This window comes from Rana temporaria, chromosome 5 (assembly GCF_905171775.1).
Source record: "Rana temporaria chromosome 5, aRanTem1.1, whole genome shotgun sequence".
Classification (NCBI taxonomy): Eukaryota; Metazoa; Chordata; class Amphibia; order Anura; family Ranidae; genus Rana; species Rana temporaria.
The window spans coordinates 138998379-139018263 of NC_053493.1; the positions used below are offsets into that span (position 1 = coordinate 138998379).

Sequence of the window (19885 nt, forward strand, 5' to 3'; positions counted from 1 at the left end):
GATTCTTGCATAACATACACACTTAATACGCACACCATACTGAAGAACACTTCTAAATACTGCCTACTTCTAAATACTGCCTGTATGTGCAGTTCCCACTTAAGCCTGAAGTTTAATCTGCCTATATTATGCTTTCCCCCACCCATCAACATGCTAAGAACACTGAAGCCTCGTACACACGTCCGAGGAACTCAACGGGCGAAACACATCGTTTTGCTCGTCGAGTTCCTTGTGAAGCCGCCGAGGATCTCGGCGAGCCAAATTTTCCCATTCCCTTCGAGGAAAAAGAAGACATGCTTTCTTTTTGGCCCGACGAGATCCTTGACGGTTTCCTCATCGAAAAGTGTACACACGACCGGTTTCCTCGGCAAAAAAAAAAACAAAACAGCAAGCTTCTTGCTGGTTTTTGCAGAGAAACTCGGTCGTGTGTACGAGGCCTTATACAAAAAACCTTTCTATATCCTTATATACCTTTTTTCGACCCAAAAATGCCATCATTGGGTATCTGTACTTCTTAATGCATAGAAGGCAGATTGTGACTAGTGGAAGAGGCCAGCAGACTCCTGAAAAAATCACACAAACCCTGCCTCTCAAGAGCCCTCAGCCCTGGTACAAACAATGGGCTTGGTCTTCGAAGGAGTTATGCAAATATTAAAATACCTTAATGGGAGGGTGTCAGACTGGAGGAGTGGGTTTACCTGAATTTGCATGTAATTATTCAATACCCTGTCCCCGCTGCCACCCATAGTCAGCATAGAATGGTACTCGGCCAACATTGGTGCCATGTGGATAATAAATCAAAGAAAAAGCCAGCACTCTTTTAACACGTTATATTGAAATCAATACGAAACGTTGAAGGAGAGTTGGCTGTTTCTTTGATTTTGCATTTGCATGCATATATGAAAGGATTGAATGAGGTGAAAACTTGATCAAAACAAAGCAGACTTTATGGGCAAAACATGAAGCAATGGTTTATAGAATGATAAAGTCTTTATTACAACATGATTTAAAAACATGGGACAGACATAAACACCCTACTGACTGACAACGTCAACAGATAGGGCACAGATCGCAAAAAGGGCTTGACAGGGGTTCTAATAAATTCTTCCTTCATCAAAGTAAAAAGGAAACATATTGATTATACATGCACTTTAGAATTTTCTCTTTATGCTGGTCTCCTGGTTATTTGCAGACACAAATTAGACTAATCTACCTCTACCCTTAGGGCCCATGTTCTTCTTGCGCCTTCTTGTTTCCATGTGTTGTGGTGCTTTTCCCCAATGCAGAAGTGTGAATCCAGCCTCAAACTGAAGTCATAAACATGTCATAAAAAAGTTATTCTTGGTTTCCCATGTCACACATTTGGTTGATTCACATCCCATTGTCATTGCAGTATGGTATTCATTTTTCATTGTTATTTCATTTCAGGACATAAAAGAAGTTGGCGGCTACGTTCTCGTCGCCATGAACGATATCAAATCCATTCCCTTACCCAACCTTCTGGTGATCCGAGGAAATTCTTTGTACAAGAATTCCTCGCTCTCTATTTTATCGAATGATGATCTTGAGGAGCTCCCTATGAGAAACCTAAAAGGTACAAACTGAAACTTCCATGGAAAAGCCAAACAATTGTATACAATGTATATATTAAAGTATTTGTACTGTATAGATAAGACATTTTATTTTAGCTGGGATGCAGTAGGAAATGGGTAACATCCCTGTCAGGCATTTTTGGTGTCTCTGTCCCATCCCGTCTTAGAGAAACAACAGAAAGTGGAAGTAAATCTCTCTAAAGTAAAATAAAGACTTTCTTAAGCTTTGTACACATGATGAGAATATCGGACAGATGAATGTCCATTTTTTTTTTTTGCCGTCTAGTATCATATTGTAAATAAAGAGGTTACCAAACTTACGAAAATTCTCAAACGACAGAATACAACTTCGGAAGTGATGTAATTTGTTGTATCGTATTGTAATGTCTTCTTTTCATTTCCCGAGCATGTGTGGTCTTGCTCTTCCGATTTTTTTGGGACGAATACTGAACTGATTAATTGAAAATTGTACGAGAATTTTTTTTGTGTTTGTCCCTTTGGATAATTTCTGATGAACTGTCGTGATAGGCTCTCGAAAGCTTTGTATTACCGTTCAGATTATGGTACAAACGCTTCGAAAGCCGTATTTTTCATCCGATTTTCTGATCATACTAGGCTTTAGACAGCTCTTCCCATTGAAAGTGATTATGTAACCTTTTGATCTAGCAACAGCTATAACATTTAGGATTTCTCTTCACCTTTGACAAGGACAAATAGGGAGGTTATGTCTCCCCAGCACCTACATGGATGGCAATAACAAAATGGCAAAGGGTTCTACTCTTCGCTCCACTTTATCCCCAATTTTTTTTTAAAAGTTTTGGTAAAGATGAACTTTACATTTTGACACTGGGCTCACCACTGAAATCATTCACGGCCCCAAGTCCCCTTCTCTCAAACAAAACCAAATAAAAATAACAATCTTCACTATTATTTGAAATACTCCAAGTAAGGAAGCAATAGGTTTACATTTCTATATAAACCATGTCTAAACCCAAAAATAAACATTTTAGATATTTTATGTCTTTAGGTTAAGTAGCTGCATTATTTTTTCAGGCTTTATTTCCTTTATTTTACCTGATAATTCTTTGAATAACATACTTCCCTGAGTGACTTCATTCACTCCTCCATTGTATCTATGGAGGAAGCCATTATTGCCACCCAGGTTGGACATGTATGCCCATGGATGTCCCTGGACGTTTTACGACTCTAGAAATGACCCTGATAGGAACAGAAGCAAGGTGTTTGTAATTGTAATGATACAATGATGTACTAGCTGTTATACAAATTATAATATTTGTAAATTTATGAAGAAATTAGATTTTTTGCATTATTTAAATTTAAAACCCAGTGGTTATCAAATACCACCAAAACAAAGCTCTATTTGTAGGGAAAAAATTACATACATTGTTTTATTTGTGCACAGCGTTGCATGACCGCGCAATTGTCAGTTAAAGCAACGCAGTGCCGTATAGAAAACAATGGCCTGATCAAAAAGGGAGGTAAATCTTCCTATCGGTCAATTGGTTAAGCTTGTTTTTGCCTTCCCTCCAGGTCAAAAAGACAAGCCATGCTTTAGTGATGAAGGCAGAAGTTTGCGTACGTGTCTATTGTGAAGTGTTATATTATGCATGACATTTGTTATATTTTTTATCTTTATTCTTTTTTTCACAGACATTCTAAGAGGCGGAGTTAACATAGCAAAAAATCCCAAACTTTGCAACGTCAACACAGTGAATTGGGAGGACATTATAAGACAGGAGAACACAAATATTTCTGTACAATATTCATCACCTGCACGCTGTATGTATACAAGTGTAAAAAAAAAACTGCTTGCTTAATTTACGGTATATTCTTCTGGAGTGCAACATTTCCTGATATTGATAATGCACCAGAAGCCTTACAAAGGCCAGATGTAAAGTTTTGGTTTTGGACAAAATCGGAAAGTGAATTGACCCCTATTAAGGTTTTTACGGTGGTCTGTGATCCTAATTCCAAAAGATTTCCCCTAACTGAATGTTAAAAGTAGAAATCTCTCCAACTGGGAAACGTTAAACTTAGGGAGTAATGGAATGTCTGTAAGGTTATTATTATGATTGTCTGTATCTCCCTCAACAATATTAGCCCGTGTGAGCTGCTACAGTGTTTTCCCAAATAAATTTAATATAAAACTACAATATATGTATTTTCAAAAGCTATGGGCCAGATTCTCAAAGGGCTTACGACGGCGCAATGCCATTTGTGCCGTCGTAAGTCCTAATCTGGCCCGGCTTATCTATGCGACTGATTCTTAGAATCAGTTCCGCATAGATATCCATTAGATCTGACAGGCGTAAGGCTCTTACGCTGTCAGATCTTAGATGCAATTTTTTTTCCCGCCGCTGGGTGTCGCCGACATCGTTTTCCCCGTCGTCTATGCAAATGAGCTATTTACGCGAGATTCCCAAACGTACGCGCGGTCGACGCAGTGAATTTACGACGTTTCCGTAGCATTTGCGACGCTTAAAGTTGCCCCTGCTATATGAGGAGCAACCAATGTTAAGTATGGCCGTCGTTCCCACGTCGAAATTTAAAAATGTACGTCGTTTGCGTAAGTCGTCCGTGAATGGCGCTGGACGCCATTTACGTTAACGTCGAAACCAATGACGTCCTTGCGACGTCATTTAGTGCAATGCATGTCGGGAAATTTAAGGGACGGCGCATGCGCAGTACGATCGGCGCAGGAACGCGCCTAATTTAAATGATCCACGCCCCCTACCTGGATCATTTGAATTAGGCGGGCTTGCGCCGGAGGATTTAAGCTACGCCGCCGCAACATTACAGGCAAGTGCTTTGTGAATCAAGCACTTGCCTGTAAAACTTGCGGCCGCGTAGCGTAAACGAGATACGTTACGCCAGGATACGAGAATCTGGCCCTATAAATGTATATTTATGTTACCAGCAGCTATGCATCAAAATTCAAAGATCATATTAAATAAATATATATGTGCAGCCAGGGGTAGACTGACAACTCATGGGGCCCCCGGGCAATAGAAGATTATGGGGCCCCCGGGCTTACAGATGGCCACCACGCCAGGAGGCATTGCATAGGCAGTGCAGCTATAATCTCAGGATTTTCACATCAAAAGCATGTCGGTTTTGCACATATCAGGGACAGATGTAAAAAAAAAAAAAAGATTTTTACACACTGTCCCTGGTTTTACTGAGCCTGGCAACCCTGATGGGGCCCCCTAGTGGCATGGGAACCCTCGGGCAGTGCCCAAGAGTCCCAATGGTCAGTCTGCCCCTGTGTGCAGCGCTAGTGTAAAACCATCAAATGCACATCCATATGACACAAAGTCCCCCAGGAGTCTCTTTAAAGGGGTTGTAAAGTTACAAGTGTTTTTCCTAAATAGCTTCCTTTACCTTAGTGCAGTCCTCCTTCACTTACCTCATCCTTCCATTGTGCTTTTAAATGTCCTTATTTCTTCTGAGAAATCCTCACTTCCTGTTCTGTCTGTAACTCCACACAGTAATGCAAAGCTTTCTCCCTGGTGTGGAGTGTTGTGCTTGCCCCCTCCCTTGGACTACAGGAGAGTCAGGAGGCCCTCTATCACACAGCTCCTTTCTCTATCTGCAACGTAGAGAGCATCCTGACTCTCCTGTAGTCCAAGGGAGGGGGCGAGCACGACATTCCACACCAGGGAGAAAGCTTTGCATTACTGTGTGGAGTTACAGACAGAAGAACAGGAAGTGAGGATTTCTCAGAAGAAATAAGGACATTTAAAAGCAAAATCGAAGGATGAGGTAAGTGAAGGAGGACTGCACTAAGGTAAAGCAAGCTATTTAGGAAAAAAAATTGTACCGTTACAACCTCTTTAAAGAATATCTTGTGTGTTGCCTTTAATTATAATCATCCACCTTATGTACTCTTGAAAATCCACTCCAAGTGTTATTTACCACCACCAGATGTACTCTCACCTGGACCTATTGCCCTCTCATATCATGCTCAGTCAAGCTGTGCTTTTGTCCTTTTAAATGGACCAGTGGGAAAACATGCTTCTCAGAACATGGCTTCACACTGATGACTCAGTTTTTCCCAAAGACTTTTCTATTGCTTTGACAAAATCTGATATATTCTACAGCAAAGTGTAGAGTACAGAGCGGAGGAGTGAAGGAGGAGAGTGCCAGTTGTAGGAGGATTGGAACAATAGGAGCGACTGCACATTGGTCTACTATACTTGGTCCATTTAAAGGAACAATAGGAGCGACTGCACATTGGTCTACTATACTTGGTCCATTTAAAGGAACAATAGGAGCGACTGCACATTGGTCTACTATACTTGGTCCATTTAAAGGAACAATAGGAGCGACTGCACATTGGTCTACTATACTTGGTCCATTTAAAGGGACAATATCTTAACCAAGCATGATATGTGACGTCAATAAGTCCAGGTGAGAGTACATCTGTTGGTGGTAAATAGCACTTGAAGTGGATTTGCAAGAGCACATAAGGTGGATGATTATAATTAAAGGCAACACACAGGATATTCGTTAAAGATACTTTTGAAGGACTTTGTGTGATATGGATGTGCACTAGATGATTTAAAGCGGAAGTAAACCCATCTATTTGATAGTTGAAAAAAACTGTTAGCATTCCCGGCATGCCGGAAATGCTAGATGTGACATTTGCTTGTGCTCTCAACCAAACTGTCAAACCATCCAATGGCTGGTTTCATAACTGATCACATGTGCAACATCGTGGCAGTTGCAGATTAAACAGAGGCCAAGATGGCAGCTTCCTTGGCTGAAAACAATAGGAGGGTTTACTTCCACTTTAACACTAGTGCAGCACCTATATGTTGATTTAATATGTCTGTATCTCCCTATTGTGACAACTGCTCTCATTTCTTGTCCTGCTGTAAAAGACTGTCACCAGGACAATAAGTGTGGTGCAGTCTCCTCAAGAGGGTGACTGACTAATAAAAAAACGTTTCCCAAGATAATCCGAAGCTTCAAAAATAAGACTTTGTTCCCGTTGGGATTTAACTTTTTGGGATTGTTTGTAGACTGCATCTGCCCACGTGGTAAACCATATAATGAATTACGCCTATAAAAAAATATTCTACTTCCAACTTATTCAACTTGGTTGCTACAGAAGCATTAAACTAGTTAGATTATTCCTTGCCCTTATGTATACATCTCCGACATTAGATTTTTCTTCAGATTTTTAATAAATCAGCACCTATAGAAAGTGAATTCTAATCAGTTCATGAAGGGAGAAAAAAATTATCTATGCACTTAATTTTTTTTTTTTAAACTTCAGGTCCTAAATGTGACGTGGAAGCTTGTAATGGATCATGTTGGGGACCTGGTCCAGAGAATTGTCAGATATGTAAGTATTCTTTGGGAGAATTTAATTTTTCTGTAATAAAGGCCACATAAGGACTATCGGTAAATTCATCAGGAATATACATACATTATATGCCTTTTTAGCTGGAGGCCATTAGCCAAATAGCTGGAAATAAAATAAAATATAAATAAATAAATAAATAAAATTGTGTTAGGCCTGCGTAATCAAAGATATCACACATTGCTTTCTAAATGTGGCCATGCCACACTTGTGTTTCTGTTGCTAGTGACACCTCGTCACTGGCAGAATCACTGTTATGCAATTGCTACCTCTTCTATGGAAGTTGCTTCCTTCCTGCCCAAAGTGCTACAGAATCTCGATTGCTGACAAGAGAGCAGGGATATGGCCATATCTGGCAAGGAGTGAGAAAGCAATATCCATAGGAAATTTAACAGTTGAATATCAGTGTTTCAGTCACTGGCAAGGTGAGTGATGTCATTGAAGAATGTGGCTTAAGAATAAGAGCGGTGAGTGTTTTTTTCACTACATGAAGAAAGTTAAAAGAGGAGATTTACTAAAACTAGAGCGCACAGAATGTGGTGCAGCTGTGCATAGTAATCAATCAGCTTCTAACTTCTGCTTGTTCAATTGAGCTTTGACAATAAGAGCCGGTTCACACTGGGGCGACTTGGGATCCGACTTGAAGTCGCCTCAAGTCGTCCCAAGTCGTGCTGTCGAGAAAAACAATGCAAGTGAATGGGAGCGGTGTTAATACACACGACTCGAGTCGCTCCGACTTCAAAAGAAGTTCCTGTACTACTTCAATCCGACTTGTAGGCGATTTGTACCCATTGATTTCAATGGAAGTCGCCTCCAAGTCTGATCCAAGTCTGATCACTGTCTTAACTGAAGCGACTTTCCAGGAAGATAACATACATTTCTCAGGCAAACCTCTCCCTCCCCCTCCCTCCCCTAGAGCTGATTGTTGTTTGATTGGCCACTGGAAAGTCTCCTGTCCTGGAGACAACTTCAAGTCGTGTTGTAAATCTCCCCAGATCGCCCTGTGGTTCATGCTCAAGTCGTGTCGGAGTCGCCACTGAAAGTCGCGCTGGAAGTCGTGTCGCCCTAGTGTGAACCGACTCTTAGGCTGGATGCACATAGGTACGACACAACAGTTGTACGACTGTCATCCTACTTTGCCCTGCGATATCTGTCTTACTTCCTTCCGACTTGAATAAACAGGATATGATTTGCTCTGACTTTTGTCCAACTTGTCCTATGACCAATCAAAACAATCCCAGTGTGCCAATAAAATTCCTTTTCCTGCTGCTGTAATCACCATGACAGATGTCACAAGTCAGTTGGTTAGGACGAGGATCCAACTTGAATCCAAATTCAATGATATTGAATGAGCTAAAAATGGACCAAAGTCAGACCAAAGTTGTGCAGGAACCTTTTCTAGTATCAGACCAGTTAGGATGGCTCTCATAGGGAACCATTGAATTGTACATATCATGGGTCATGTCGCACCAGTGTGAACCGGGCCTAAAACCTAGAAGCTAATCGGTTATTATGCACAGCTGCACCAGATTCACCAGTGTACCAGTTTTAGTAAATCTGATTGCCTCTGGGGGAGGCCTGCCTACTCCCAACTCCTGCAGTCCGGCTCCTCTCTCGAGTACACGCACAAAATACACTTTAAAAGAAAAAAAAAAAAAAAAACACTATTATTATAATCTCCCCCAAAGGGTCCCATGGACCCAGCAAGAAAGGGTCACAACTTACATGGCCCATATTGAAGACCAAATGGGCCCTCAATTTTGCAATTTTTTTTTTTAAATTATTACTGCTGCATCTGTCCCCCGGCCCCTCTGCACTGAAAACTGAGCAATCGAACACTGCCAATCAGATGGTTTTCAGAGCACCATGTCAGTCACAGCTCTCTGCTCTCCTCCTTCCTCGCTCATTGGTGCGCTGAGCTGTTGAGGGGGCGAAGTGGTCATCAGTCTAGGCACCTGGCGGATCCATTGTTGGGATGACGCTGTGTCTGGACTGACATTGGTGACGTCAGCAAAGAGTGGACTTCTGTCCGCTCTCTGTTGAAATTGGGTCCCAGGAGTGCAAAATTAACTGCACTCCTGGGATCCATATGAGAAGTACAGCTAAACGAGTTTTGGCTTTTGGCTGGACTTCCCCTTTAAAGCAACCCATTCATTTTAACCAGTATGCACCGAAGACGGTATTTCTGACAATGCACCACATGTTCATCAGCAAGGTCAGAATGAATGGCGTTGCATTGCAACAACACATGTAACATGCTTTACCACCATGCAATGGTGTGAATAGGCCTGGAGTGTGAAGGTGGCATAGTGCAAGCAATATTTTCCCACAATTGACTTGTCTAGCAATCTCATTATCCTTCTTTCTTTATATAATCCCTACTGTCTCATACCTCACTTGGTATTTCTGGGTCCTAATAGAGATATTTATGATGCGTCCATTTTGTACAGATGACAGACACTTAATTACCTTTGTATAAAATATTTTTTTTTAGGCATTGCAATTCTAAATTAAGTATTTCTCTCTTTCAGTTACAAAGCTTAAATGTGCTGAGCAGTGTCCTGGACGGTGCAGGGGACCGATGCCCAACGATTGCTGTCACAGTCAGTGTGCAGCCGGCTGTACAGGACCCAGAGAAAATCATTGCCTGGTAATGTGAATAATTTTCACCACTTTGCCAGTGTTTAATTATTATCATTTTTAATATGATTATGGTCTCATAAAATGTTTCTTCTTTAAGGCTTGTCGTGCATTTCGTGATGGTGACACATGCAAGGAAAGCTGTCCTCCACTTCAAATTTATAACCCTAACACATACCAAGTGGAACCCAATCCTAGTGGAAAATACAGTTTTGGAGCCGCCTGTGTGGCTAAATGTCCACGTAAGTAGTGCTACTTCAGTTATTCTTCCATGCTTAAATCTCTATGCACCACAAAGCAATTTAGACATATGGCTTCCTTCTCTTTAATGAAATCCTTAAAGTGAAACTCTAGCTAATTTTTTTTTAGTGTTGGTTTGGGTGTGGAGAATAAGGCCGAGTACTCACGAGCAGACATGTCCGATGAAACCGGTCCGCGGACCGTTTTCATCGGACATGTCTGCCCGGGGACTGCCCGGGGACTTCTGTTCAATGGCCGTACACGCCATCGAACAGAGGTCCGCGCGTAAACAATACGCGGGGCGTGTCCGCGGTGTCGCCGCGTCGATGACGCGGTGTCGCCGCGACAATGACGCGGCGACGTGGGCGGCCTGCCTTTAAAATGCTTCCACGCATGCGTCGAAGTCATTCGACGCATGCGAGGGATGGCGGGCGGCAGGACACGTACATGTCCGGGCGGACAGGTTTCCAGCGGACTGTTTTAAAGCAAGTCCAGGAAACAGTTGTCCGCTGGAAACCTGTCCGATCCGCCCGAAAATGGTCCGCTCGGGCCTACACACGGCCAAACATGTCTGCTGAAACTGGTCCGCGGACCAGTTTCAGCAGACATGTTTGGTCGTGAGTACGGGGCCTTAGAGTTACAACTACTGGATCTGTTCATAAATTCTAAAATATGTGGTGCACAAAAGGTTGTTGCAAATGAACTGTACTTTCTAAATGGGAACTGGGCTAAAAATTGATTAGGTTATATACACTAAATTAAAATAAAACTATACGAAAAATGTTTTACTTCATTTTGGATAGAGCAAGGGACGCGTTATAACCCTGTCTGATTTTTTTCCGCAAACCGTGTGCTATTGCGAAGATTTCCCTTTACTTCCCACCCCAATGTCAAACAGGAAGTGAGAGGAAATCCCTGCAAAATAATGGAACTGCTTACCAGAACTAGTTTTCCCATTGGAAGATTTCCCCTACTTTTCTGGGAACAATCAAAAATGTGGGATTTTCTTTCACTTTCAATGATAATGGTAAACAGGACAAATGGAAATGGTGAATCTCCTTAACGGGGGCAGAAATAAAAACTGACAGGTGTCCTAATCCCTCTCCACTGTATCCAAAACAAAAAATAAATAAAAAATTGGCCTTGCCTTTTTTTGGGGGGGGGGGAACTTGTTTATTAAAGTTTTATTCACATACAATAGAAGACAAAAAAACACAACAAAAACATACAAAACAAAACAAAAAGTGAAAAGCGTGAGCTACCCTCGCAGGCGTGCTGGAACTGTAGTATCACATAACGATCCGTGGTATGTAAGGATAGCACATTGATAAACAAAGCATGGTTAGAGAAAGTAATTACATCAAACAGAAATGTATAATGTGAACTAGCATCATTGCTGAATGCGAATGAACACTCCATATTTGATTCCGTCCTAGCTGAGATATGAGAACACAAGGAAAATGTCCCTGTGGCAAACAAATGAGCAGTTACGGTGATGCCATGTGGGATAGCTAGCCATTTAGACCATACTTTTTCATATTGTGAAAGACAACCCCTATTCACATAAGTATCCTTATAAAGTGGAACGCTATTGTTCACCAGGCTTTTCCAAAAGAAAATAGGAGGTACCTGTTTCTTCCAATATAGTGCGATTGCCTTTCTAGCGTAGAAGAGAAGACCAACCGGCATTCTTTCTGCTGCAATAGGAATCAGGTTTTCTACCAAATCCAGTATACAGAATTCCATAGAGGAAGATATCTTAGTTACTGACACTATGATTACAAACAGCACCTACGACCAAAATCCAGTGATAGCCGGACAGGACCAGAAAATGTGGGAAAAATCGCCCGGAGAGTGGCCGCATCTCCAGCGCTCTGAAGGATGAGAGGGACTCATTATGTGTAGTATAGAGGGTGTGAAATAGGCTCAATTTTGAATTGAATCAGTTTGTCTTGCAAGGAAACCAGAGTGCAAAAACTGAAGGTCCCAAATATCATCCCAATCATCATCATCCAGGTGCTGGGTATCCTGCTGCCACTTAGCTCAGCCTTTAGTTATACAGTAAAACCTTGGTTTGAGAGTAACTTAGTTTGAGAGCGTTTTACAAAACAAGCTACATTTTTAAATACATTTTGACTTGATATACAAGCGATGTCTTGATATACAAGTAGCATCTTGTCACAAGTATAAAAGAGAAGAGAGGCACCTCTTAGTGTAGAAATATAGTTACATTTAATGAAGGTACAACATTTAGAAACTCACATGGTTGATGATTAAAACAGGCACATCTAAGTATGCAGGCATCCGGAGTAAAACTGTCCACATAGACCGTCCTCCTCACCACCATTGGCTTCGTCCCTCCACGAGCGATTCAAGCCTCGCTTTCAGATTGCTCTACTGCAGGGTAGTCTTTCCGGTCATGATTGCAGACTGACTGCGAGTCGGCAGTGCGGGGAATGGTCTATGTGGACAGCTTTACCCCAGAAGCCTGCATACTTAGATGTGTCTCTTTTATTCATCAACCATGTGAGTTGCTAAATGTTGCTACACTAAGGCCCCGTACACACGGTCGGACCAAACCGATGAGACTGGCCCGTCGGACCGCTTTCATCGGTTCACCTCTGAAGTGTCCGTATGGCCTGATATGTGTACACACCATCAGTCCAAAATCCGATCGGGTCAGACCGCAGTGACGTCAAACACACGACGTGCTGAATAAAACGAAGTTCAATGCTTCCAAGCATGCGTCGACTTGATTCTGAGCATGCGCGGGTTTTGAACCAATGCTTTTCTGTACTAACCATCGGTTTGGTCCGTTGGGGCAGCGGTCCATCGGTTCGGTTTTGAAGCATGTTTAGAAATTTTGGACCGAAGGAAAACAGACCGATAGCCTATACACGCGGTCGGTTCGGTCCGCTGAAAATGAACTTCGGTTCATTCTCATCGGACCAAACCGACCGTGTGTACGGGGCCTTAGAGGCCCTCTCTTCTCTTTTATATTCTGTAGTTCCTGATGGATTTTGCTTCTAATCCCCTTGTGAAAGCCGCCATTTTTGAATGGACATTTTATAGTTACACAACCTATCACATTGCTATAATCTTTTTATATGGACTATAAACTGAAGGACTTATGAATAAATGGTTGTGGAACGAATCATTTGAGTTTGCATTATTTCTTATGAGGAAATTCACTTTGATATACGAGTGCTTTGGATTACAAGCATGCTTCTGGAGCAAATTATGCTGGCAATCCAAGATTTTACTGTACTTTATTTTAATTTCCAGTCACCATAATCCATGAAATACAAACCATGATAAAGTCTTATATATCTTATTATGCAGCATGTATGTTGTGATTTGTATTGCCTTTTATGGTTTTCGCTGTTTATGCATACTAAATTACCTAATGTTTCATGTATATACGTATCTGCACATTTATTTATTTGCTTGTATTGTTTATAGATAATTATATAGTGACAGATCTTGGATCCTGTGTTCGGACATGCCATTCCGATTCACATGAGGTAGAGGAAAATGGGGTTCGCAGCTGTAAAAAGTGTGATGGACCGTGTACTAAAGGTAATAGAAAGATGTTCCATTTATTAAAATACTACTAAACGCAAACACCAGCCTTTGGTTAAAAAGGCAGAGATCCACTCTCCTCTGATTTAAATAATTTCTGTCAGCAGCTTTAAAAATTGAAGGTAAAAGCGCAGAAAAATGAAGTATTTTAAATGCTTACTTCTAATGTTTTCTATCCATAAATGTGGCTTTGAAAATGTTGGACTAACCTTTTGGCCACTTTCACACTGAAGAGCTTTTCAGACATTTTAGCGCCTCTCAAGCCACCCCAGTGTGAAAGCACGGTGCTTTCACACTGGGGCGTTGCACTTGCAGGACAGGAAAAAAAGTCCTGCAAGCAGCTTCTTTGGGGCAGTGCGAGAGCGCTGTATACACCGCTCCCAAACCACTCCTGCTATTGAAATTAATGGGCAGCACTGCTGAAGCACCTGCAAAGTGCTTCGGCAATGGCGCTTTGCCGCCGCTTTTAACCCCTTATAAAGCTGCTAGCAGGGGTTAACAGCGACCCAGTAGTGGTCTGAAAAGTGCTGCTAAAATGACGGTAAAGCGACGCTAAAACTAGCTGCGCTTTACCATCAGCGTGGCCAGCGCCCCAGTGTGAAAGTAGCCTTTAGGTTGCTGCCGAAGGAGTATACTGTGTCTTTTGAGTCACAGTTCTGCAGAGTAGCTGTACCCATCAGCAGTCTTGACTTTTGGGTGTCTACACAAGGAGGCTTTTACAGGCAAAAAACACACATGACATACATAAAATGTACATATAATCATATGGAAAGATATTTAATTAAATGAATGGTGTGGTTTACAGGGTTTCTTTAAATGCTTTGTGTTACTTCCCTAGGAACAAATATGCAGATAAGGACTTCTGACTTTCCTGACCTGCACTTGCATACTTGTACTGGGTCAGTGGCTCAAATGTATTAAATCTAGAGGTCAGCTTAAAAGCAATCAACTAGTATATTTAACAATGGAATTCACCATATGTCTCATGACAGGTGAAGCACACTTTTATTACAGATTTTTTTATGAAATTATGGTTGGTAAGAGAAGGGTAATAGAATGGAACAATTCTGCCCCGTGTACTTTGATGAAAGATACCCACTTTGAATATTACAAAACATAGATAGACCTAGATCCATATCACCCTTGCTAAAAGGCTGGAAAACATTGTATAGAACTGGAATGCATCCAAGGCAATATGTTGAGCCTGACAACCACCTAGAATGTGCTGCATATATAAGAATGTTTTTGATGATGTTTTACATATAATCGTTTTAATATTTAAAATTCTATTTTTTTTTTTAGATTTAGTATGTGATGGAATTGGACATGGAAAACTCAAGTCTGTATTGTCCATAAATGCTACAAATATTGTATTTTTTGAGAATTGTACCAAAATACAAGGAAGCATAAGCGTTCTGAAGGTGGCCGAAAGTGGGTACGTAAAATCATTGCTAACCATAACATATAAGGTCATTCACAACATCCCCCTCATCTATATCACCAACCTCATCTGCAGATATCGCCCAAATTGTCCCCTCTGCTCCTCCCAGGACCTCCTGCTCTCTAGCTCCCTTGTTACCTCCTCCCATGCTCGCCTTCAGGACTTCTCCAGAGCCTCTCCCATCCTCTGGAACTCCCTGCCCCAGTATGTCCGATCAGCCCCTACCTTGTCCACCTTTAGGAGATCCCTGAAAACTCATTTATTCAGGGAGGCCTATCCCACACCCACCTAACAACTGTCCCCGAACCACCCCCATCAAAACATTCTCTGCAGCTATTACCTTTTGTTCCACTACCCCATCCCTTTAGAATGTTACCTCTACGAGCAGGGCCCTCCTGTACCTTTTGTATTGAACTGTACTGTAATTATGTTGTCCCCCCTATACCATGTAAAGCGCTGCATAAACTGTTGGCGCTATATAAATCGTGTATAATAATAATCATTTAATAAATTACATACCAACTAAACTAAATTAAGAAAAAACAGGCGTAGGAGTCGTTTTTTTCTTCCTATTTATTCATCCACTTGCAGTCTCCAAACTCCATATTTGTCTGTATTTTTGGCACCATGTCTCGCTGTATATCGTTTTCTTAATATATATTTTTTGTGAATATGTTGCAACGTGTGTTATCCAGAGGTCCTGCAAGTCAAAGCACTACTTTTTGCAGTCTGGCGAACCTAAGCCACTGTCTCACAATTAGCAGCCTTCCATGCACACTCCTTTAGTTGGCCATTGAGCTACCTGTCTGATAGACATGAGAGGCAACCTAATGGCCAAATGAAAGAGCTAGCGTGGCAGGTTAAGCGCACTGCTGGTAATTGCAAAGCAGTGACTTACAGTAGCATTGTCAGTCTGCAACAGAAAGTGATGTGACTGATAGGATTTCTATGTAAGGAACTTTGCAAAGGGTTACAGAAAAATGATTGGCCTAAAGAAATGGAAAATTGAATACAGTAAAACCTTGGTTTGAGAGCTTTTTGCAAGACAATGTTTTAATAAATTTTGCCTTGATATACAAGCGGTGTCTTGATATAAGAGTAGCGTCATTTTACAACTGAGTGTAAAAAAAGAAGAGAGGAGCCTCTAAGGCCTCGTACACACGTCCGAGGAACTCGACAGGCAAAACACATCGTTTTGCACGTCGAGTTCCTTGTGAAGCCGCCAAGGATCTCGGCGAGCCGAAATTTCCCATTGAACGTCGAGGAAATAGAGAACATGTTCTCTATTTCCTCGCCGAGATCCTCGTCGGCTTCCTCGGCCAAAAGTGTACACCCGCCCGGGTTTCTCGGCAGAATTCAGCTCCGATCGAGTTTCTGCCTGAATTCTGCCGAGAAACTCGGTCGTGTGTACGGGGCCTGAGTGTAGCAATATGGTTACATTTAATGAAGGTGCAACATTTAGCAACTTATTGCTACACTTAGAGGCGCCTCTCTTCTCGTTTATACCCTGTAAAAAAAATGCTTTGATATACAAGTGCTTTGGATTACAAGCATGTTTCTGGAACTAATTATGCTGGCAAACCAAGGTTATACTGTACTTACTTTTCTGTAATTTTCCTTTCCTAGTTCCTATCCATGAGAGCATATTCATGGTTTGTTGCTCCTCCCACAGCCTACCCACAGGACCATTATATCTCTATAAAAGAGAGCAAAGCCCCCCTGCCCTCATTCTCATAACTAGATTCAAACCAACCTCATAGATAAGAACAAGGGAGGGAAGTATGCTGCCATGAATAGGCACCAGGAAAGGAAAATTACGGAAAGGTAAGTATTATATTTTCCTAGGGCCTTCATGGCAGGGACCTCATATCAGCAGAGCATGAACCTGAATGGCAGCACCTTAAGGGTGAGGCAGAAGCTGGCGAATCCATGCTCCAATGGGTTCTGAGGAGAGAAAAGAAAATCTGTTTTATAATTATAAATTGGCGCTGTGGGTAGGCTGTGGGTGAACAAACCAGCCATGCGTATGCTTCCTGAAGGCAAATAGAAAACTGTATTCAGTAAGGCAGGATGCAAAACACACAGGCAAAATGTATGGACTGGAAAAAGGTGACTAAAGAAGGTTAAACAATTATGGGTGGGTGTTGGTGGGTTCAAACAACTCCTGCCTACCTAAAATATTTAAGAAAATCAATCCCCTCTAGGTCTTCACCAATTGCACTTGATGCAAGCAATGTGGATATGCTCCTGTCACTGGATTCTTCACTGGTTTAAATACCGAAAAACATCTTCAAGACCATGTTATTCTACTTAAAAATAAGTAGCAGGGCACCTGGGGCCAAACATGGATCTTATGTAGAGATTTGCTAGGAGATGACTAAACACAATGGCATAAACACAAGTCAAATATGTGGGGCCACTTGCTGCTTTTATCTAACTCTAAATATATTTGATTCTTTTTTAGTGATACTTTCACCAAGACACTGCCATTAAATCCAGAAAAGCTGAGCATCTTTAAAACTATCAAAGAAATAACAGGTATGTTCAATAATAGATTATACAGCAGAAGATATAGGGGTTGATAACTTAGGGGTGTGCAGTCTATTGCATTAGGGTGTGCATCCCAAATGAATTAAAGCGGAGGTCCCGCGAAAAAAATTATATTATTAAAAGCCAGCAGCTACAAATACTAGAGCTACTGACTTTTAATAAATGGACACCTACCTGTCCAGCGTGACCGCGATGTCGGCAGCAGAAGACGAGCTCGTCTCTCGGCTGCCCCCGCCGCCATCCTAGGTGAGGGAATCAGGAAGTGAAGCCTTGCGACTTCACTGCCCGGTTCCCTACTGCGCATGCGCGAGTAGCGCCGCGCCTTCCCAGTGGTCCCTGCTGTCTCCTGGGACCAGTGTGTTTCCCAGAAGGCAGCGGGGGGATGGGAAGTGGAGTGACTCCTGTGGGAGTCTCTCCCCGGAAGTGGGTGCAAATACCTTCATTATACAGGTATCTGCACCCCCGTTCCCCCTGAAAGGTGCCAAATGTGACACCGGATGGGGGGAGGGTTCCAAAAAGCGGAAGTTTCATTTTTGGGTTGAACTCCACTTTAAAACATGAAAGGTGTTAGTAGGGCAGTGGATGGTGTCAGTAGGGCAGTGGACTTGTCAGTTGGGTAGAGGTTGCTGTCAGTAGGACAGTGGACTGTGTCGGTAATTTTTTTTATTATTACTACATTTTTTTATTATTTATTTAGGAGCCCCATTGGGGGGCTTTTGTGAAATATGGGCAGGCGGAATCTGCGCCACACAGGTTGATTAGGGTGTGTCTAGGCACACCAGGCACAACCCCTGCGCACTCCTATGGTTGATAGTCATATGGCATATAGTCTGATCCCTTTCAAACAGAATTGTCATTTTACAGGGGAATTTTCCCTTAGCTAAGCAGACATAGTGAGAATTCCCTTTGCAAATAATATCCAGTCATATGCAAGGAATTTATTTTTTTAAACTGTATTTTTTTTGCTTGCACATGATTGGATGATGAAAGTCAGCAGAACTTCAACTAATTTTCTAAGCTAAAAGGGAAAATTCACTTGCAAAGTATTTGTATTTAGTAAATCAAACATCTAAGGTCTTCATGTTGTTTTGGGTGTTTCATTATCTTTTATCTATACTTTATTTTTCCCGGATGACAATACTAGTAGCATATTTAAAAATGTAGCCAAGTAATAAGAGAGTTCTTCCTACAAACAGGCAGCCTGAAAAGTGTGAAGACATACCTTGGCCATAATAAACTGTCAGTTTCATGTTTTTTTTACAAACCTGGAATATAGAAATGACAGTTTGGTTGCTATGGGCAAGACACATATCCTTTAGCATACTCTTAAGCCTTGATTCACCAGCACAGTTTTTTGTGGGGGTTTTTTTCTTGCATTTTTCAGGCTTGAGTTTTTCGTTTTAGCCAAAGGAAAGCTGATTACTAGAAGGAGGAGACCATTGTTAGGCACAAAACTGCATGAAAAATGCATGTTATGTGCATTTTCAGGTACTTTTTATTGATGTTTGGGGCCAAAAACGTGATCAAGCCCCAAAGAAGCTCTTGTCTTTTTTATGAAAATTGTGCACTTCATTAAAGCCCTGTGGGTGGGGTGAAACGTCCTGGGGGTGGCCTGGATGGAGCCCGGGCTGAGGCCTGGATGGAGCCCGGGTTTAGGAGCACATGGAAATCAGATGTTGATCAATCATGTTTGAATAGGGCCTTACACATCATATCCTTTGTGATTTTTTTTCCTACTTTATTATCTTCTAGTGAAGCATAAGGTTAAAACAAACCTGTTATGCCTCGTACACACGATCGGAATTTCCGATGGAAAAAGTCCAACTGACTTTTTCCATTGGAAATTCCGACTGTGTGTATGCCCATCAGAGTTTTTCCATCAGATATTCCGAGGAATTCCGTCACAGTTTACATAGAGAACATGTTCTCTTTTCCTTCCATCCTTCAGAATTCCGATGTGAGTTTGGTCGGGCTAAAGCCCGAACGTGTGTACAGGGCATTAGGCATTGTTTATCTTCTAAGTAAAAGTCTTTCCTAAACTGAAAACACTCCTCTAGATCCCTTTGCAATTGGTTTAACTCTGTTAACTTCCAAGGCTTTATGTCAGTAATAGCTGCACCTGTAAAATACTCCCACTGTACTAGTGGAAGACAGGGAGATAAGGCTAATGCCGCCTACACACGGTCAGAATTTCCGACAACAAATGTTCGATGTGAGCTTGTTGTCGGAAAATCCGACCGTGTGTATGATCCATCGGACATTTGCTGTCAGAATTTCCGACAACAAATGTTCGATGTGAGCTTGTTGTCGGAAAATCCGACCGTGTGTATGCTCAATCGGACATTTGCTGTCGGAATTTCCGACAACAAATGTTTGAGAGCTGGTTCTCAAATTTTTCAACAACTAAACTTGTTGTCGGGAATTCCGAGCGTGTGTTCCCAATTCCGACGC

At 41.8% G+C, this 19885-nt stretch overlaps 1 protein-coding gene across 1 annotated transcript in view; it reads left to right on the plus strand.

The window, feature by feature from the left end:
• The window catches only part of EGFR (epidermal growth factor receptor), a 271109-nt gene that overhangs the window by 200920 nt on the left and 50304 nt on the right, over nucleotides 1-19885 (plus strand). The window contains exons 3-10 of the mRNA XM_040353167.1: nucleotides 1429-1594; nucleotides 3264-3392; nucleotides 6895-6963; nucleotides 9513-9631; nucleotides 9722-9863; nucleotides 13324-13440; nucleotides 14746-14878; nucleotides 17349-17422. Of these exons, the coding sequence (XP_040209101.1) occupies nucleotides 1429-1594; nucleotides 3264-3392; nucleotides 6895-6963; nucleotides 9513-9631; nucleotides 9722-9863; nucleotides 13324-13440; nucleotides 14746-14878; nucleotides 17349-17422 (949 nt within the window). The remainder of the gene's footprint in view (nucleotides 1-1428; nucleotides 1595-3263; nucleotides 3393-6894; nucleotides 6964-9512; nucleotides 9632-9721; nucleotides 9864-13323; nucleotides 13441-14745; nucleotides 14879-17348; nucleotides 17423-19885) is intronic.